General features: G+C 40.8%; 1 protein-coding gene across 20 annotated transcripts in view; it reads right to left on the reverse strand.

The window, feature by feature from the left end:
- MACF1 (microtubule actin crosslinking factor 1) overlaps window positions 1-22,962 on the reverse strand; it is a 225,181-nt gene that overhangs the window by 193,787 nt on the left and 8,432 nt on the right. The window contains exon 1 of one of the 20 annotated variants that reach the window (XM_063455636.1): window positions 17,600-17,790. The exons of the other annotated variants lie outside the window; for them this stretch is intronic. Within the exon in view, the coding sequence (XP_063311706.1) occupies window positions 17,600-17,693 (94 nt within the window). The 5' untranslated portion in view covers window positions 17,694-17,790. Of the gene's footprint in view, window positions 1-17,599; window positions 17,791-22,962 lie in introns of those variants that run through there. 20 annotated transcript variants of the gene reach the window in all.

Below are 22,962 nucleotides of genomic sequence, written 5' to 3' on the forward strand. Positions count from 1 at the left end.
AATCAAATGTTGGCCAAAGCCTTTTGGGAGTTGCAGTCTGCAACACATTTTTTTTATTTATTGAACTAACTGTAAACAGCTTATCATGAATCATTGCATTTACTGCAAGACTGTTGGTAAAAATGTATTTTCACTTACTCCACACATTCCTTCACGTCAAGGCACGGCAAACAGAAACAAGACTAATTGTCTCCTATAAAAACACTGATAAATAACTTTCTACACTTTTAAAACACTTAAAAAGGCAATGTGCTTGCAAATCAACAAAACAAACACATTTCAACATTAATTTCTCAATGTTAAACACATGTACTTCAAGCATCATGAAGGGAAAAATATGGAACTGAACTGGCTATGTATCTTACAATATTCAGTAAACAAGAGTAACACTAGCAGCCAGAAGAACAGGGATACTGGTATTTTTTACAGCCCAGGAGCTGAATTCATTACTACAGATGTCCATCTGTTTCAGGTGGAGGGCTGCACAACATTAAGAGGTAGAATTAATAATGTAACAGCTCAATGGGCTTTTCATGCAGGAAGGATATTATTGGTCATGTGAAAACCTTTGAAGGACACATCCTGCCTGCAGGCCTCTGGGGAACATATAATTAAATGGTAGGTAAGAACCAATTAAGTAGTCTAGTCTGTCCATTTATCTACCTGTTGCAAATCGAAACTTTAAGTAAAGTACATGACCTTGTTATACATCCAGGACAATGCTTTGTCCCCAGCAAGACGAAATGCAGTCGATCAAACCTGAGACAAGGGGATCAGATATTGTATATGGTTTTATACAGCCACACACTGCTTTTGCCGTAATAAATCACTTATCGTGTCTGGTCTAGGCTTCTGCATGGTATGCAGGTCTCCACATGTCAGCAAAATAAGTGCAGTAGATTATAACTCAAAGGTTCCAAATCTGTAGGTGGATGTAGTAACATCGCTTAATTTAACATAGACTTCCATTGTTAGTGTGCACAGAGATTTTTTTTCTGGCAGTCGTTGCATCTTTTTTGCATCTAAATGGCTTATTGTACTGGTATGGCATTAAATAGCTACAGATAAAGTGAACCCTCTGCTCCTCAGACATATGTAGGTTTTAATGTACAATCCACAAGTACTAACTGTATCCAACATATTACATACCCAGGCCCCATTACAGACAAATCAATTGCACAAGGAGAACAGTAATCTAGGCATCTACCCTACAAACAGCTACCGACAGTAATCGTCAGTACTTTTATCTGTCCTGAATCTGGGGGCTGCTCTCTATACAGCACATTAAAAGGGGAGTTACTAATCATATGGAACGTTAAAAACAAACAGATTGTTTCAAACAGCTTTGTTCTGAAAAAAGTATTTAATTTATAAAGACAATTTATTTCCCATTGATTTCGGTTTGGTGCTTTAAGTACAATAAGAAAGTAAATGTGTTTGTGGTGAATATTTCTTTAACATGTGTTTCTGCCTCCAACACACTCTATTTTATCATATCCATACATTAATATATTCATATATTGCATTTATTCTGAGCCATAGAACAGCGGTGAGCAATAAAACTGACTGTGTGCTTCCAGTACAGAAAGGGGGAAAAGTGTAAGAGAGAAAAGGTGTCAATTAGCAAAGTCCAGCTGTTACAGTAACACAAAAAGATAGAGGTCAGGTAAATATAGTACTTAAAAGCAAAAACAAACAAAAACAAAAAAACTGATCCAAATGGGTTAATTTATTATTAAATACAAATATAATTGATAACAAGATAGAGGGGGTAAACAAACAGACAAAGAGAATGGGATGGAAGGGCCACTCACATATAGTCCACTATATGTGAGTGGCCCTTCCATCCCATTCTCTTCGTCTACAAATATAATTGTACAGCAAAAGGATTTGCAATGTGAAAATCCTATTTAGCAGTCCTCTTTATCTTGTGCAATCCAACACCGTATCTTGTTAATGGTCTTACTTTAAGGGTTACTCCAACTACCATGACCACTTCAGTGGTTTGATGTGGTCATAGTGGTAGAGTCTTGATGTGCAGTATTTCTACTTGAAAAGCTGCACCTCCAGAAATATATTAGCTTTTGAGACAGTGGCTAGTCACACTACAAGCCACATGCCTTTGGCAGCCAAGAACTCACAGCGTGCTGGTGACAGACGTAAGGATATTCTCACCTTGCAGGCAGAACTTGCAAGAGAAAGCACTGCTCATACCTCCTTCTCTGCGGTTCTTCCGCTTCCCTCCATTACGGTCAATAGTTTGACTGTAGGTATATTAGAGATCACAGTGAAAGATATATTATATATATATATATATATATATATATATAAAAATAAAAACTAAATACACATGTTACATCCTGATTGGAATAAGGCTAAGCAATACTTTCAGATGAAAGAGAGTGGTCACTCTATCAAGTTATATTTGGGGTTGCGTAATCTGGTTCTGAGTAAAGTAAAATTTACTGAATGAACTGAATCTAATAATGGTCTGAGAGCACCCCTGTAGTAGGTAACGGGTTTAGGGAATAAATTCCATACACCAGAGCTTGACATATGGATTTTGTGATGCACGGGTTTACGTTATTTCTATGTATGCGTATGTAACAGATTAGACACTCTGTGTATTAGCTAACTTGATCAGTTAAAGAGCTATAAAATTAGATTAATCTTATCTTTTAGAGAATTTCACCTATCTCAATAAATTCTTTATTTTCTTCTGATGAGGTCCATAATGCAATCTGAACTGTAAATAACTGTCATAACTTGAGTACTGTAATAAATAAATATATATATATATATATAAATATATAAGAGCTTGACAAATTTGTTAGGAGACAGTTTTTTTTAATAAACTAACAAAGTTTAATTTTCAACAAGAAAAATTAATTCTTAAAAGGGACACTAAAGTCACATAGAATGTGACGGCAGATAAGAACCATTCGGCCCATCTGGTCTGCTCAATTTTTTAAATACTTTCATTAGTCCCTGGCCTTATCTTATAGTTAGGATAGCCTTATGCCTAATCCAAGCATGCTTAAACTCTTTTACTGTGTTAACCTCTACCACTTCAGCTGGAAGGCTATTCCATGCATCCACTACCCTCTCAGTAAAGTAATACTTCTGGATATTATTTTTAAATCTTTGCCCCTCTAATTTAAGACTATGTCCTCTTGTTGTGGTAGTTACCAGAACAACTACAGCTTAATGTAGTTGTTCTAGTGTCAATAGTCTGTCCCTGTAGGCTTTTCAATGTAAAATCTGCCTTTTCAGAGAAAATGCAGTGTTTACATTGCTGCTTAGTAAGACCTCTAGCGACAGTCACTTAAGATGGCCACTAGACTAGTCACTTAAGATGGCCACTAGACTAGTCACTTAAGATGGCCACTAGACTAGTCACTTAAGATGGCCACTAGACTAGTCACTTAAGATGGCCACAGTGTGCAGCACCCTATGGGAAAGCATTGGCCTAGCTGAGATCAGGAAGATTGGTCATCTCAGCCATGGAGGCAGGACTAGCTGCGGCAAAACTGGCATGGCGTGGGAAAGAAGGTGAGTAAAAACACCTTTCTCGTGCGATCGGAGGAGGCAGGTACCCAGACAGACACACACACTCTGATAGGCACACACACGGACAGACAGACGCGCACACACACAGACATTCAAACACTAATTTTCTCACACACTCACAAATTAACATTTTTGTATATTTCCCAGGGATCCAGTAGGGCTGCAGTTTCTCTCTGCTCCACTGTGCGCTCTCTGTAGTGATGGTGGGGTCGGAGTGACATCATATTCTGGCTTCCGACATCACTAAACAGTGCTCGAGAAAGCAGAGAGGAGCTACAAGAAGATTACTGCTCCCTCACATCGCCTCCATGTTGCCCACAGCAGCCAGCTTCAAAGTTCCCTGCAGCAGCCAGCTTCAAAGGTCTAAAGGGCTGACAAATCCCAGGAGCCAGGGCAAAATTTCTATTCGCATGGTTACCTGGCACCTGGGATTTGTCAAGCCCTACATCCATATATACATATAATGAATGAAAGGAGCACTCCAAGGAAATTTTCCAATCGTGTATTTATTTTTTTAGGTCAACGTTTTAGTTTGACGAGCATATGTATATAAATATACACCCCATTGTACAGTGCTGCGAAATTTGTTGGCACTTTATAAATAATAATAAATATTATACAAGGCTTAAAATGTGTAGCCTATGCTACTAGCTAGGCCATAAAAGTTACTTGCCACTGCAAGTGTAAATTCTGAGCCCTGTAACAACATTTTTATGGCTAAAGAAAAAGAAAACAAACTTCGGTTAATTTGCATAAATTACAGTGTAATATATAGATCTGTGCCTTTTTCAGTTATCAAGTTTGCTTGAATGCAGATGACGTGCAGGAGTTTTTATTTTGGGTCAATACGTTTTTAATGCCAGAGGGAAGTTGAGAGGTAAATGTTCAGTGATTCTTGGACAAATGCTGTATAGCACACAAACGTGGTGATCCCAGGCATTAAAATTTTACTTACAGACCTTTTTAAATGCATATCCTATTAACAGGGGTGAGAGAGAGAGATCATATTACAGAGAGCATAATCATAGCATTAAAAAAGGTAGCAACAGAAAGATATCAATGGCTACCTGGCACCTGGGATTTGTACAATTAATTTAAAAAAATGGTTTTCCTAGAACTCACTCAAACTTAAGCAAACAGGAAGCCCCTCAATTCCATGTAGAGAAACACAATTAAACATAGTTCTATACAGCCCTCAGGTTACCTCCTCTGTAAAGTAGATTTCTTTCACTGTTGTAGGTCCATTGTTCTCCAATAAAAAAAGAACCATAAGACATAAATTAAATAACTTAGGCCTGTACAATTTAAATTCGAATTACAGGAATACAGGACGTTTATCCCAAAACACAGACAGAAGTATGCATGTACCTAGTAGTAAAAAAAAAAAAAAAATGTGGAAATTCCTGCTTTTAGAAACCTCACATGAAACAGTTGCTCAGAGACTTGCAAAATATGAAGGGTTAATAAATATACATAGTAGACACCAGAAATTCCAGTTGGGGGAGAGACTGAACAGCTGGGAATCCCATAACCAGTTGCTAGAAATCCTATAACCAGCTGTTGCACCAGTAAAACCGGTCCCTCTACAATCCATGCAAAAATGACCAGTCCCTCAAACCAGAATGCCCTACCACCTCATAAAATTCAAAGAATACCCATGTTAACCATTCACATAGGATACACATCCCAAACAACAGAAATCAGTCTTTGAGCCCAATGTAGTTTAAAAACCAGTAGCCCCCCTCAGTCTCACATCCTAAAATCACTTTCGCCTTACAATAATGAGATATTAAATGTTCTTGAGAATCAAAGAGCAACCACGATCAGAACACTCATATTCCCTTGAAAATAGACTGATTATGGAGTATGCGGTACCTCAAACAAGTAACAGTTGGACCCAGCATCAATCAGATTGTCTATTACACTGACAATGTACACCAAATACCCAACAAGTACTACAGTCTGAACTCAATGCTGTCCCAGGTGACGGCCCTTTACTAAGCCCAGCTATCACTGTCTGGGGCTAAGCATCATTGCCAGATTTGTATCAGAGATCACGACTTGACCCATCCTCAAAGATCTGGGGTTATATTTTAACAAAATAATCCAAATTCACGTGGGCCCATTTTCAAGTGTGTTGCTTGATATCGTACTCAGCAAGACCTGCGTTAAGTATTATTGGAGCGAATTACTAGACAGTGGACTTTGATGAGACGAAAAGGCAATAGTAACATTTATGCCAAAATTGCCAAGCAGGGGAAAATAAATTCAATTACCCCACCATTCCAACTTCATTATGTTTGTCTAAATTTTGCAAGTTCTTCTTAAATTCACTGACTAGAGAATAACCCTGTAGTCTAAAGGAGCAGCATTTTATAAAGGTTTGACTTCTTACGTCTGGACTGCCAGGCACCTCTCCCTGCTTCTACACTGCTGGAAGCTAAGCTCGAGTGTACAAAGCTTAGCTAACTGGCTGAGAGTGTTCAGCTAGAATTCTCAGCCAGTGTGCTGGGCATGCACAGCAGTGCTTAGCTCAAGGAAGCCATCAAAAGTTCCTAACTGGATCTTCCAACTCGCAATTTCAGCTGTGAGGAGGCATGGCAATGTACCAGTCAGACCCCAGGTAAGAAGTCAAACTGCTGTAGTGGGTATGCTGCTAAGATTGTTCCTTTAATATAACTGCAATGTATTGGTGTCCGGTACCTTTTTAGCCAAACAAACCTTAAACACATGTAATTTGATTAATACAAAAGTTGGTTGAGATGCAACGAAAACGACGAGTTGTTAGACCTGTAATAAAGAGGGCCCACCTGTTGGAATTAATATTAATAAAAGGGGGTGAGGTGGGGGGAGGGGGGACTTCCAAAAGGCGACGACAGGTAAGAGGGTGGTTACCCCGATTATATATGCCAAATCATCCCTCACCTTTTATATATATATAGTAGTATGTTTAATGCTACAAAATAAGTTGGTGTTTTATAAAAAAAAAAAATTCCAGGTAAGGGTGCCATGACCCATCCTTGCAGCAGCACATAACTTTAAGGCCTTTCTAGTAGTGAGTAAATTTTGAGCTGTGCTATACCCATCATGCAAGTTTAGCCTCTATCAAAAGTACTTAGTATACTAAGTTTGCATGTTGATCTGAGAAGCCAGAGCCGATGTTTTGCATGATTAATGGTCACAAACAGTGCAATAAGGCTAAGATCTTAATATTCATCACAATGACAGGGACAATATATTTCATTATAGAGCAGTATTTACACATTCTTATTTATGTTAAACAAGTCAGACATACCAGAAAAGCAAGTCATAGAAACCGAGAAAGAAAAAAATCCCCTTTTCTTTAGTTTGACGGAACCAATCCTTTTTTGTCTTTTCCTCTATTCCTAAAATAGCCACCAGTGCATAATGCGGAATTGTATTCAGACCCTGCACTGTATAATATTATTGTAAAGATTCTCTTGAGCAATAAAAGTGTGTGACATGGGGTCACGTAAATGATCTAAACCTTGGAATTCAGACACAGCAGGGATGAACAATTTCCCAAAGAGAATTATTAAGGCTATGCTCATTTCTCTGCTTTTATGTTTTAAACAAAATAGTCAGGGTCAAGCAGTTCTATAAACTAAACTGCAGAATTTAGGTAAGTAAATATCCAATTTTTTAAACTTATTTAAAATTCAAAATGTATTTTTCTCCCACTGCATATGCTAATACTTGCCAAGTTCTGTAATAAACTGGGCTATTTCAGGATGAGACATTTTCCAATTCATTTTTCTATCCAGAATGGCAGCGTGAAATCTCCCTAAAAGCACTTTGTTTGAATGGGTGCTTCAAAAGCAAGGCACATAATAAAAAGTCTGAAAGAAACCGTTACAATGTGAAATTTTAATAGTGATGGCTGCTAATAATCACTATGCCAACAAAATCCATTTTAATAATCACATTAATGTTTTAGTATATGCCCATTCTTTGAAGCAGCAATCAAATTACTTTGAAAACTGTATAGCGCTGAACAACAATTTAGACATCCTTTATAAACAATAAGAATGAATGGCTTTATGTATGGGCTTCTATACAGAGTGTAAGAGGAAAAATCTTCAACTGTGATAACAATCTTAAAGTAACACTATTCAAACAAACATGTATTCCTGACACTACAGTGTTTAAAACACTATTTAGCCCCCCTGGCACTCCTTAAATAGTGTTAAAACTTACCTTTATTCCAGCGCCGAATGGGTACTCTGGTGCTGGTTTTGCACCATTGCTCCTCCTCCTTGGCTGACATTTTTAAAATTAATTATTTCAGCCAATCCAATGCTATCCCATAGGAAAGCATTACATTGGCTGAGATTGTCCATTCTGATGATAGCCAAGGAGGCGGAGGGGCTCAAATGCTGTCCTGGTCAATCAGCATCTCCTCAGAGATGCATTGACCCATTGCAGCACTGACCCTTGAAGTACCTCCAGTGGCCATCTGATGGGTCCCTAGGGAGCAATGTAAACACTGCGTTTTCTCTGAAAAGACATTATTATTTTACAGCAAGAAGTCTCTAGGAACAGGCTATACTCACCAGGACAACTACATTAACCCCTTAAGGACCAAACTTCTGGAATAAAAGGGAATCATGACGTGTCACACATGTCATGTGTCCTTACGGGGTTAAGCTGTAGTTGTTCGGGTGACTAAGGTTCGGAATGTGAAATACACTTTTTTTTTTAAATCACTGTAGAAAAATCTCCATCAAAATGGCAAATGTTAATTGTCAGTTGTGTTCTAACACTGTGTGGCATTATTACATTGTTGCTTAGTGAGGCACACATAGTTATAGAACTGAATACAAGGGCATCCCCTCTGAGAAGAAGTAATATTGTGGGCCCAAATTAGGTGAATTATCTAATCTCCTTATATGAGGTCATTGGAGATTACATGGTTGCTAGCTTCTATTCCCCGTTTTCATAGGAGATAATATCCACAGAAAATGTCTGCAAACATGCAGAGGATATAACCCCTCCCCTATTATTCTGAGCAGGCGCTGCTTAAAGAAGCATTCTAAGTACCATAACCCTCTGCTGTAGAGTGTATGGTGCCAGGGGTGCCCCTGCACCAACTAACTCTCAATTTAAGGAATTAAACCATTCCAATTCTTACCTGGAGTACCTGGAGTGCAGCTCCCTGCCTCTCTGAAGCAGGAAGCTCTCTTCAATGAGATAAACCCGGCGGTGCCGGACTTGGCTCATTGGATGAGAGTGATCAGTTGATGCACAATGCAAAGGAGCTAACCCTGTGCTGCAAGTCTTTGCTCAGGAGAGTTAATAGAAGCTTTCGTCTCACACTTCTAGCTGTGGAGAGGCAGGGAGCAGCACCTGGTAGATCCCAACATCAAATCTTTAACAGCTTGACTACTTACATTGGGCTCACTAGTGAACACTCGTGAACCAAAACCAATACAGCTAAATTCCTTTAACTGAGGATGATGAAAGTTATAATTTTAGCATATTGACTGCAGAATAACCCAGGCCATCCAGATAGTCCTGTAAACAGGGTGCGTTTAACCAATGGGAATGGAAGTATCACCTAAGCATAACAAGTGGATACACCGCAGCACTGAACCTATTAAAGAACCACTATAGTGCCAGGAAAACACTTGTTTTCCTGGCACTATATTGCCCTGAGGGTGCCCCCCACCCTCAGGGTCCCACTCCTGTGGCGCTGAGGGAGGAAGAATTACCTTTTTTCCAGCGCCGGGCTCCCTCGGCGCTGGGACTCTCCTCCCTCTTCTTCCGTCATCAGCTGAATGCGCATGCGCGGCAAGAGAGGAAGCGCCTCTAGCGGCTGTCAATGAGACAGCCACTAGAGGCTGGATTAACCCATAGGTAAACATAACAGTTTCTCTGAAACTGCTATGTTTACAGCAAAAAGGGTTAAACCTAGCTGGACCCGGCACCAAGACCACTTCATTAAGCTGAAGTGGTCTGTGTGCCTATAGTGGTCCTTTAAGCCTTGATTGTTGATTGATTGATTACCAGTGCAAGACAACATTTTACGTTTTAAAATTAGGGTAGTAACAAAGTTGCATATATCTTTGGATGAGGCTGTTTTTAAACCCAACACATACCATGCCACGTTCCTTTAAAACCTTATTCAGCTGGGTAGAGGGGTATGGCAACTTTTCAGATAAGACCAAAGTATGTTAATGCTGACACCAATGGCCACAGTCCTCCAAGTCAACTTGATTCTAGAGCGAGTCACGTAAGTGCTTATTACCAGCAGCATGTCATTGTTTTACAAGCCTACAAGTTGCTGTATATGTTGTGGAAAAACCTCATGTTGTCCTTAATAAAATCAAGTGGCCTGAATTTGTATATTCACCCCATTCACTTTGTGGCAATACTGGCCTGTTTAGATGAATTTACAACATGAAACATAGTATCACTAGCCAAAGGTGACATGGACAAATCAGCCTTAACTGACACCCATGACGAGAGGTCACGAGAGGGCCAAGGTGTAGGCTAGGACGGACATGGCCAATTTATGGGAACACAGAAGCTTCTGATAAGGAAGTTAGTCATAAACACCCAGACGAAGCGCATATCAATGCCTTCGATACCTGCATAGCTCGAAATGCCAATTGAAATGTTATTGAGCCGAAACCGACGTTTGGATTTTTCATATTAAACTTTCACCTGCGGCCTGCGAGCCGACTAAGACCTAATGAACAATGAGCCTGCGCGCTCACGTGAATATGAGTAAGCTAGAGACCTGCGAGTCTCCATGTAGAGTCGTATATAACTACTTATTGCAAAAAAAAAAAAAAAATACAATAAAAATTATATTTACAAAAAAAAGAAACATAGTATCAGGTCCATCAAGCACACAGTAACCTTAACTGCGAATAACAACTGAAAACAGACCTAAAAGTAGAAAGCCCATCTAATCACTTGAAGAATTGACACAAGGCAAGCGCTCATATTGTCCACTAGATATATGTCCCTACTTGTACCTCAGTGCGATCAGTCACTGATATATTCATTGTGTAACCAGCTTCAGTAACCTGGCAACACCAGTCACTGAAAGCAAAGAGCTTTCCTATAGAGTTAAACATTACACTTTTGGCCTCCCTTTACTTTTCTTTGCGGGTATCTTATTTTGCAGTTACCTATTAACTGTATGTAGTTACAGTCAACTGATTGGCTCTATGGAGTGCATTGGTCCTTCATAAAGAAACTATTAATAGTATTCCATGCACAGGCTGTTAAATTGGATCTCTGCTCATGGCAGCCTTTCGATCAGTGGAAAGTTGTATTTGTTGCTTAGTTTTTTTTTTTAATCCACATATTTTAATCCGAATGCACAACACATACCGGGTAGACATTACATGCATGCCTCTTCTTTCTGCAAACTATTCGTGTTTACATATAAGCATTCCATTCTTCATCTAAGTTTTATATTTATTTAGGACATCTGTCTGAAATAAGATCATGCTTACAGAGAGAAAGCACATGAATTTGAATCCGTGCCGCCTTGCCAATGCCTATTTCTATGCATTCCACTACACTCAGTCCCACCCATGCCCGCATCCTGGGGCTCTGACAGATTAAAGAGATGAAGGAAGGAAGCGTTTGTCTGGGACACACCTGGTTGTGCTTACAGCGTCTGTCCTGGGGGGGGAGGGAGAGACACACCCTCAAGTGCTGCACCGTCCCAGTCCGACATCTATAAGCACTCTAAAGCAGGGCCCTCAGCACACCTAATGCACAATTGGGAAATTACACAGCAAAAGGTGTATATACTATACCAGAGATGTAGAGGTTTATTGTATAAATAATTAATGAACCACCACAACAACTACTTATACAAATCATTAAACAGTAAAATTATATATATATAGAACAAAGTTATCCCAAATATGATAATCGGTACTCTGGTCTGAAAGTGTAATTCAGAATCAGCAAGGGCTTTCCCATTCTGAAGGGTTTTTGGCCAGGGGAACTCTCTATGATGGAGTACTGAGACGCATGTCATGTACCAAGAAACACAACAAATAGTTCAGGACAACAGCACAATAATACACAGATCAGCCCTAGACAACAATCATAGTGACTGTGAGATCTTCCCCTCTCTGGACTCCAAGTAACCACAGCATTATGTAAAATACTTCCATTCCAAAGCATTTATATATTGTGTTTACATTTGCACTTTTACTTCCAATTCCTTTTACTGATATTTTTAAGTATTCGCTACACTGATTCCAAGGTGTACATGGTCTCTCTTCTAGAAGATATAGTACCTTATTTTTCGAACTGTTACAGCAATAAGGATACAGGAAGTGGTTAAGAAAAAAATCCCACAAAATGTATAGAATAATCACTTTCAAAAGACATAGGTTAACATGTATGATTAAAAATAACATACATTTCCAACAACATTAATCTAAAACTAGTGAGCACAACAACAACCACAACAACATAGAAATAGATTTGAATCCTCTAGTGATTGTCGTTTAGTCGTTCCCGACTCTGTGACCATATGGACTATAGCATGCCAGGTACATCTGTCAGCCTCTAAGTCACTGCCCCTCTGAGCTCCAACCACTTCATGTTCGTGGCTAGAGTGACTTCATCTATCCATCTCCGTCTCTCTCGCCCCCTTCTTCGTGCGCCTTCAATCATTCCCAACATCAGAGTCTTCTGTAGAGAATCCTGCCTTCTTATTATATTGCCAAAATATTTGAGCTTCAGCCTCATGATCATAGCATCCAGTGAACAGTTTGTCTTGATTTCCTGTAGTACATATTAATTGGATCTTCTTGCAATCCAAGGGATTCTAAGCAGTTTTCGCCAACACCACAGTTCAAAGGCATCAATTCTACAACGCTCAGCCTTCTTTATAGTCCAGCTCTCACATCCGTGTTTTACTACGGGGAATACCATAGTTCTGACTATGTGGACCTTTGTTAATAATGTAATATCTTTAGTTTTTACCAGATTGTCCATAGCTTTCCTCCCCAGATACAAACGTCTTTTAATTTCATGACTACAGTCACCATCTGAGGAGATCTTGGATCCCAGGATCCTCTACTGATTACTACTATGCTAACACCTACAATGATCACTGCATTAGAATCATCATGCTATGCAAAGCTATCAGGAGAGCACTAATAAGAACACACAGGATTCAGAGAAGGCAAACACGTAGAACTGTTAGAGAACTACAAACCCCACCATGCTTGTCTAACTCATGGGTATTGTAATTCTATATCGAAATCAGCCTCCTCTGTCCAGTTTTAAACAGATCTTACTCTATGATTCATGCCCAGAAGTAGGGCAGAAGGCAATATTATCTTCCTCGACCCCACTAACTAGCAGCAAAATGTGTCACTCTGTCCTGAAGACTAGACAAGCATTCAGATTGTTTGCACTAAATGCATACTAGAGACTCATCAGTTCTTAACCCCTTAAGGACACATGACGTGTGTGACACGTCATGATTCACTTTTATTCCAGAAGTTTGGTCCTTAAGGGGTTAAGTGAAAACTAGTCACAAAGGATTTCTCACTATTCTGAACACTGTTTTACAACCACCACCAATATAAGTGACATCTTTATCTCCACAAATACATACTATATTCCAGTAGTTTTAATGGAACACTCCAATCACCATAACCACTACAACACAATGTAGTTATTATGGTGCCTGTTTTAGAACATTCTAACTTGTAACAGGGATCCGTCAGGCGCTGCTCCTTGCCTCCAATACTCCTGACAAAAACCAGGAAGCTCTCTGGGCTAAGCCTAGCAGTGCAGGGCTTTGCACATTAAAGAGAGACTATAGGCACCTAGACTACTTCATCTCATTGAAATGGTCTGGGTACAATGTCCCAGCCCCCCTTAGTCCTGCAATGTAAATCATTGTAGTTTTTGAGAAACTGCAGTGATTACTTTGCAGCACTAAGACTGCCTTCAGTGGTTTTCTATCAGGCAGCCACTAGAGACGCTTTCAGGATTCTAAGACTCAGAGTTCCTTAAATGACGTGGGCGTCTCCACGTTCTGCATGAGGACATCCAGCAACATTAAAAAAAAACACAGAAAAATACTGAGGCAATGCTTTCCTATAGGGAGGCCTAATGCGCTTGCTGTGCTCCGAGTGCATGCGCAATAGGTCCCCCTGTCAAAGAAAGTGTAGTATCGACCCAGCACCGAGAGACATCACTGGAATCGGGTAAGTGAATAAAGGCTTTTTAACCCTTTATATGCAAGAGGAGGGAACTATAGTGTTCGGAATATATATTCCCTTTAACTGATTGCAATCAGTTGACGTTGTTAGCCAATGAACGTGCTCTGAGCTTAGCTCAGAAGGAAAAAGTTGACATGGGGAGATATGCCCAGCGAACCCCAGGTAAGAAGTCAAATCATTCTAAAAGAGTTTGACTACTTACAATGGGGGGCACCAGGGCACTCCTGGCACCATAAGCAGTACAGTGCACTTATTGATCTATTCTTCAAATGCAAAGGTTAGCTCAGTGACTCATGCTTCCAATGTAATGCAATTCTGAAGAACACCTTTATTAGACTTTTCCGCTGTGAAAGAGGGCACCCTTACACTTAACAAGTGCCACGGCATAAAATAATTTGATGGCAGTTGCCTGAGTGCTAATAAATTTATGATGAGCCTGCTCCAGCAATTGGATAACTAATTTTGGTTACTGCTATAGAGAGTTAAGAACCACAGCTATATTCCTTATACATATACATAGGATTATTCACTAAACTGTGAACTACCAGGAATACATCAGGACATTGCAATTCAGAGGCCTACATAGCTGAGTTGGAAACATCGCTAACGTGGAAAATGGAATGGAAATTTGGCTACTCTGGTCTAAAACTAACAAGTTATTGCTGTATTCCTAACAATTCATCATGACCCTAACCTAGTTGCACATTGAAACTATTAGTCTACCAAAATCTTTAAATTGTGATATACACTTTACAAACAGATCATACTTTTTCTTGTCACCATTTTACCGCATTCCTGTGACTGCTACATTGTAAGACTGCACGTGTATTCTGTCACCCACCATGACCTTTATCACTAGACAGTAAGGAGTACATGACTACCAATCAGTTCCTTTTCCAATTCATTTTTCCTGCTAAAGTAGCTCTGGTCTTTTTGAACATCACAACTAATTTTATCAGTGCAATCAAAGTAATATCTAATCAATTTACAACAGAAAAACTGTCAAACATCAAAACTATATATAATATGGATATGCTAATACCCCTTTCAGTTACAAACAAATGTTGCAAACTATTTATGACGAGAGCACATTTCAAACGCCTCTGTAGGTCAACTAATAAACCATTGGGATAGTTGAATAATTCTGTTACCACTCGATACACAATTGTATTTGTACAATTTTGTGTCACAGCCACACTGTATCCAAGTAATAATATTTCAATAATAGGAAGAATATACAATCTTTATTGACAGACCATCATTTATCCATGTTTACAAGAAGAATGCGGCACCCACATCTCGAGATATGACTCCCCTTTTTCCTTGTCTACCAAAAACTCCTAGTCGCTATCAACTTATTATGGACAAAAAGGATACAACATATTAGTTAACAGCAAGTCCTGATTGGTTAAAGTACATGACTGTGGTTTCTCCTTAAACTGTTAGGAGTGTCTATTATGCATCAGCTACACCCAAAATACTTTGTTTTATCTTTTTAACTATAGCTGTCCCTTATTATTGTCTAAGCTAGTAGACTGTCATTTACTTTGGTCACTGTTACACCCAGGCCTGACACATTCGTATTCACTGATACACCCAATCATGTTTACTCTGGTTATAAATGCACAGCAATAGGCCTCTCTCCATTACTTTGAAATAAATAGATTTCCAGTATCTGTGCCAGTCATAACTGAAAGACGGGCATGTGTTCATGTTACAGATTTCTCTTTTAACATTACCATTGTGTCTCTAACTGACACTTTTACACCAATAACTGTTCCAAATATATCCCTGTTAAAGTTACAACCAAGGTCTAGGCCTGATCGTCACAAATAAAAAGAATTATGCTTTATCCTGCGGACTGTTACAAAGTCAAGGACTGTGCCTTGCTCTTGTCATTGTTACAGCCAAAACACAACAACTTATTCCTTTTACTGTAACACTGCAGCACATTGACACGTGCCAGAATTGCCTCTCTGCTTTCTCAATTACTGCACAAGGACAGTACCATATGTTAATCCAAGTGTCTCTCCTGCACAGAATATTAGTTGAAGCCCAGAAATAATTCTTGTTACTACTCAGGTTTGGCTATTGTCCAAGTCTTAAGTGAAACATGTATTACATCAGCTCGGCTGTCTCTTTTACATCACTACTACAGGCTCTCTCTTTTCTGACATCACATCCCCTTGAATGTGTCCTTTCTATGATCACATGCCCTGGATGTCTTCTTTCAAAGATCACATAAGTGTCCCATGCCTGAGATGTCCCCACTCCATGTCACATCCCTGGCTGTCTTCAGTCCATGTCACACACCTATGATGTTGCCTAACCTTGGACATCCTTATGCTGTCTTCTATACTTGCAAGATAAGGAACCAGTCTTTTATCCCTCCTAACAACTCATACACACACATATATACACACTGCCTGTTAACCATGTCATATGCCTATTCTGCCTCCTTTCCTTGAGCTGTCTGCTATTATCACATACCTATGATCGATATCTATCCCTGTCACATCCTCTGTCTCCTATCCATGCCACATATACCTAGGCTGTCTCTTATACCTGGGCTGTCTCCTATCCCTGCCACATCCCTGGGCTGTCTCCTATCCCTGCCACATCCCTGGGCTGTCTCCTATCCCTGCCACATCCCTGGGCTGTCTCCTATCCCTGCCACATCCCTGGGCTGTCTCCTATCCCTGCCACATCCCTGGGCTGTCTCCTATCCCTGCCACATCCCTGGGCTGTCTCCTATCCCTGCCACATCCCTGGGCTGTCTCCTATCCCTGCCACATCCCTGGGCTGTCTCCTATCCCTGCCACATCCCTGGGCTGTCTCCTATCCCTGCCACATCCCTGGGCTGTCTCCTATCCCTGCCACATCCCTGGGCTGTCTCCTATCCCTGCCACATCCCTGGGCTGTCTCCTATCCCTGGGCTGTCTCCTATCCCTGCCACATCCCTGGGCTGTCTCCTATCCCTGCCACATCCCTGGGCTGTCTCCTATCCCTGCCACATCCCTGGGCTGTCTCCTATCCCTGTCACATCCCTGGGCTGTCTCCTATCCCTGTCACATCCCTGGGCTGTCTCCTATCCCTGTCAAATCCCTGGGCTGTCTCCTATCCCTGTCAAATCCCTGGGCTGTCTCCTATCCCTGTCACATCCCTGGGCTGTCTCCTATCCCTGTCACATCCCTGGGCTGTCTCCTATCCCTGTCACATCCCTGGGCTGTCTCCTATCCCTGTCACATCCCTGGGCTGTCTCCTATCCCTGTCACATCCCTGGGCTGTCTCCTATCCCTGTCACATCCCTGGGCTGTCTCCTATCCCTGGGCTGTCTCCTATCCCTGTCACATCCCTGGGCTGTCTCCTATCCCTGTCACATCCCTGGGCTGTCTCCTATCCCTGTCACATCCCTGGGCTGTCTCCTATCCCTGTCACATCCCTGGGCTGTCTCCTATCCCTGTCACATCCCTGGGCTGTCTCCTATCCCTGTCACATCCCTTGCTGTCTCCTATCCCTGTCACATCCCTGGGCTGTCTTGTATCCATGCCACATTTCTGGCCTGTCTCTTAGCCCTGCGCTATCTCCTATCCGAGTCACATCCCTTGCTGTCTCCTTTCACATCCCTCGCTGTCTCCTATCCCTGAGCTGTCTCTTATCTCTGTCACATGTCCGGGCTGTCTCTTTCCCCACGGCTGTTAAGTCCCATTGCTGGAGAATATAAAGTGCGGTAGAGGTCTCGGAGTACCTCTAGGACAGGCTATCCGCTTTCCCCCCCGTGCAGCCGGTACCTTTGTATCTCTCTAGCACTCCCTCGTAGGCCCGTACAAATTCATGCTCCTGGCTCCGGTCTGCCGGGAGTTGTCCCGGGATATACCCGGACATGACGGCCTCTCTGCCAGATGTGTGCCCGGTACCCGCCGGCCAGTCCGGTATCTGAGGATCCAACTTCCGGCTCCTGTCCCCGCCCCGGGAGGAAAGACTGAGGAGGACACCCAGCCAGGCGACAGCGTACTACACCTGGCAGCCAAGGCATGAGGACACCCCATGGACATAATGGGAAATGCATCTGCCAAGGAACCTGAGAGCAGGGCGGCATCTAGCGGCAGCTTGTCTTACTGCAGCAAGAAAAACTTCAACTCAACTTGAGGTCAATGAGGAAAATAAGGGTCTTATTCACTAAGCCAAAATGGAAAAAAGAGTTTGAGTATTTTCCACACAGGGTATGGTGCCTGCAATGTCCAAGTTGGTTGCCAACACAACACAATTAAATTGGCAGTTTGGTAAATTATCATTATCAATAAAGTGCCACTATACTCCACATGTGTATAAACCACTTTATAAAAAAAAAAAAAAAAAAAAAGGTTTACATCAATCGAAAATAAAAATAAATAAAAAATAAGTTGAAATACCACCCAAGGGCAATATGATGCTGATCAGTTCTGTTTGAGGTTGTGCATCATCCTCAGGCTAATAGGAAATGTTACAGAATATATTTAATTGTGCTGAAAGCACACATTATAAAGATGACATTTTTCAAATAGAGAGAGTGTGTCAAACTGCTGAGATCGAATGGGGGATAATCCCTACTGAATTGAAACGAAGAAACAAGGTGAATACTAGTACCCCTGATAAATGCATGCATAAATGTAATCTTGCAAATGCAGGGTATTTAGTATTAAGGTCAGCAGTCTCAGGGTTAAAATATAACTTTTAATAGTCAATTTAAAAGTAAATATATCAATATAAAAAAATAAAAAATATATGAATAAGGACAGAACTCACACAAAATGTGTGGAAGGAGAGGAGATCAAGTAACTAAAATATAGTAGGAAAGCTGCCACACATTAGTAGGTGGCAAAAATAGAGATAGTACAGGAGGGAAAGGGTAAAAAAAGGAAAAATCTGAACCCCAAAATCCCCAACGTTCCCTCACTTTCCAGAGTTAACTAGATCTCCACACCGTCAGAATCACTAATTGCTAGGTAGTAGCCTGCAAACGTCAGCCTTATGATAAAGACTGCTGTCTATTCCAAGAGTTTCTATCCTACACGAAAATGTGATCGATAAAATAAATCTCAAGGGGGGGTGAGTAGGTATACTATAATAAATAGCCCAGGAGCGTCCTCACTGTCTTGAACTTCCACCCTCCCTTAGCTTAGTCCGACGCGCGTTTCGCCGACTGACGGCTTTGAAAGCACACATTATTACACAAAAATAGTAGGTAAAAGACACACATTCAAACATATTTGAAGAAAAACAATATCAAATATACAGTAAAACACCGTAATAATAAACTTTAAAAAATCAAATTAAAATAGCAAAACTGTTAGAATATTTCCATCTTATCCTGTATGTTTTAATAAAATTTTAAATTCACTACATTTTACTGTTTAGTGAATACAATCTTCATATTCCCAGCTTTGTGAATAACTCAGGATGCCCTTGCAAGAAGCCAAAATAAGAGATTGTCACAGATACCCTTGGTATAGTAAACTTGAATATTAATAACAGGCCCTGCTACAATTTTGGGCATAAAGAACAGATGTTGCAATGCTAATCTAGAATATTGTTGCTGTAGTCAATGAATGTGTTACAGTTATTTCTGAATGCAAGTAACACGAATGCAAGGTACATTAGTGAATGGTTGTATCATAATGCACTTTACATGTAGTCCCATAATACAATTTTATAATATATAAAATCAAATTTTATCACCTGTCCATTGCCTTTCTCAAGGAACTCCTCCCTTAGAACAGATCTCCCAATTTAGCCTAGACCCACAGCCAATCCAGATTTAGAACCACTGAGTCAACTGTGAAAATTAGACTAACCCAGCGGCGTGGAATTACAGCATACTAGCTGTTGCTGGACTACAGCTCTGATAAATTTATGTCATAAACCTGTGCCTAGAGTGACATTGGTTGACACATGTGGTTTAGGATGTATCTCTATCAGGGATTATGGGAACTAGAAGTGCACAGATTAGGTACACCAAGTGATTGTCAGAGGTTTTAGAAACAAAAAAACTGAACACACTTTATTACTATCAGTTGGTACCACGGTTAACCATGGCAGCACCTACAGTTGAGTTAGTTCCATACTTAATTCGCACAGGAAAAATAACTTCTCGTCATGTGACCTTCAGTCTTTACTCATGTCCTAAACAACAGAAGGATGGGGCCTCTGCCGAAGGCCAAGTTTTTATTTTAGGATCTACAATTAAAGTCCAGCCTCCCTTTTCCTGAAGACCCACTAAAAGGCTCACAATAAGATGTTTAATGTTGGTGTACCTCAATTAGAGATGTGGTTCTGACCCATTTCCCATGTCATTTGCTGCATTCTATGTAATTCCTATGCTTGGTTATAAAGCCCCAAGGTCTGGCAGACTATGTACATATTTAGTGGAGCATAATATCTGCAATTACTAGGTATAGCTGTATCCTGGTATTCCACAGATGAAGTGGCAGACCTATACAATATAATGTATATATAACAACCAGAAACACAGGTATAGAATAAGAGTGTGGTTTATTCCCAATTGGGGCAGAGACAAATTTCAGCTCATCTGAGAACCTTTTTCAAGTTGTGGCATTTTGAAAAAGGCTTTTAAACCAGTCAAAATGTTGCTGCATCTAAGTTGGGAATAAACTATGCATTTTTCTATATATATATTAACTACTTTGTGAACTCTTTGTCTATCAATATTTTCATGGAATTACTGGGAATTTGTCTTTTACTTTCTGGTTCCCTCCAAATTGATTTAAAGGCTGGACTTTAGTAATAGCCAGTAGAGGACTAATAACTTTTAGCCTGCAGAGCAAGTACAAATTAATGGCCTCTTTTCACACATGTAACTCACAGATTTCAGTTTGAATGTTCCTACTAAGTGGAGCACTAAATATATATATATATATATATATATATATATATATATATATATATATAGATAGATTTGTCAGATGAAGGCTGCTACAGTTGCAATGTGTCCAGACTCCACCAGTTTTACACAATATGAAGGAACATTCTCAGAGATCTGACCACATTTAATAGTAAAGACTCTGTTGCCACCTGCAACTGCCATGTGTTAAGACTGTCATGTCTACCGTTTCATCTCATCTTGCGGTCAATGGCAAAAACCACCAGAGGCATCATACATACTCAGACTGGTCAGCCTCAGATACTGCAGTCCACTGGGAAATATCCTAACGGCCCAGTAAAGGCATAGAGAGTAATGAGAGCACAGTCCACCAGTTCATGCAAAACATAAACACACAGCAGCTTCCTTTATCGGCCTACAAATGCTCACTCACTAGACACCTCTTGAACGCTGCAAAATCCCTCATTCTGATTCTGTGGCGCTGGACCGATGTCCCAACACTACAAAATTGAATGGACAAGGTGGAGGACCTGTATGGAATGGAGACACTCACAGCCTCTCTATATGAGGCAACAGACGTGGACGCCATGGTTAGACTTTATGTCCAAATGTACCCAGCACCCGGCTTGAGGGGCGACACCCCAGCCCAGGGGGACAGCCAACTTGTCAGAACACAAAACCCGCTGAATATGACAGGACTCAGAAACAAACCGCAGAACAGCTGAGCTCTCGCTAAACATCAATGGACCGAGAGGGCTGACAGGATACGAAGTGACGAGCAGGTGGGAGACACTTGGCAGGGGACGGTATTGGGACATGGTCATGGGGGTAGGGACCGGTGATGCCCGAGGCCACAGCTGCGCATCACCAAGTGCTGCCATCCCAGTCTTTTCACCCCCCTTTTTTTCTTTCTCTCTCTTTTCTCTTCTCCTCTTCTCCTCCTTCTTCTTCATATCCACTTCTTCTACATTTCTCTCTCTTCCTGCCTCCTCTACACGTCTGCCCCCCAGTCCTGCTTCTGCCCTCTTACCACACAAGCCTTCTTCAGCCTTGTGAGGGCATGCCGGGTGGGTGGGCCGGAGAAAGGCTGGACCGCTGGGTTCTGGATTCTCTTTCTCTTTTCTTTCTTAACAAACACACAACGTGACGGGCACTAACAAAAGTGCCTGCTTGTGTCATTTGGGGAAAACTGCTGTCGAACGCAGGATACCAGTGATTATGCATGCCACAGCCCCCATACCTTCCACAAAATGTATCCAATGTGATAAACAATGCTATCCCTCAAAAAAATTACATGGTTACATATTATATTTTATGCCTCACGCAATGCTTGAAAAACACAGAGAAGGCAACTCAAAATGCTAAACTATACCTGGCACCACTTCAAAAAGTCACATTTGCGTACCCTTGTTATTGATATTAATTAACTCTAATTATTGTTGCTCATGATGACTCACTCACTACCTGTTTCTCCACTACTGATGCATCCTCCATACGAATGTTCTATACTGTATAACTGTGATATGCCTTAAACTACTGCTTAACCCCTTAAGGACCAAACTTCTGGAATAAAAGTGAATCATGACATGTCACACATATCATGTGTTCTTAAGGGGTTAAGTTGATACTGACTTGAAAAAACTAGGTTGTCAACCCCCCCCCTGTCCTATGTGCAGTGAGGAGAGATGCTAACCCAATTGTAAATGCAATACATAAGTAACTTGGCTATTTTTCTAGTTCAATTATTTCTGTTTGAAATTTTCTATTTTTCCCTTGTCATTTCTCTACAATTCCTAGTCCGATGTATAACTCCAAACCTCAGAGATCTATTCCGGAATTGTGGGGAATTTATATTTAAAAAATATATATAGTTTTTCATATTACTTTGAATGGTTTTAGATCTATTCCCCATTTATCATTCAGCATTGCTTGAGTTTCTAAAACCTTAACCCATAGATTCAATTATCTCAAAAGCAAATAAAGCTCAGCAACCGCAAAATCATGCTAAGATCTGTCACCTAAACATTGCCTTTTTACTCAGCTCCAGGTGTTCCAGGATTTGGCTCCATCTACACTACAAAAGAGGAGAGCATGGAAGCCTATAGCCTACGCCCTACGCACGAAAGGCATACTATTTGGGGCATCCCTCTAAGCTACTGGCTTTCCAGGGCTTAAAGACAACAGTGCCCGGACCTGACTCTTCCTCAGATGTCGTTGGCCTTCACCCTTCCACGGCTGCCCAGGGAGTGGATGTCCGGTGCGAGGGGGAGTGGA

The sequence above is a fragment of the Pelobates fuscus genome, chromosome 1 (assembly GCF_036172605.1).
Source record: "Pelobates fuscus isolate aPelFus1 chromosome 1, aPelFus1.pri, whole genome shotgun sequence".
Classification (NCBI taxonomy): domain Eukaryota; kingdom Metazoa; phylum Chordata; class Amphibia; order Anura; family Pelobatidae; genus Pelobates; species Pelobates fuscus.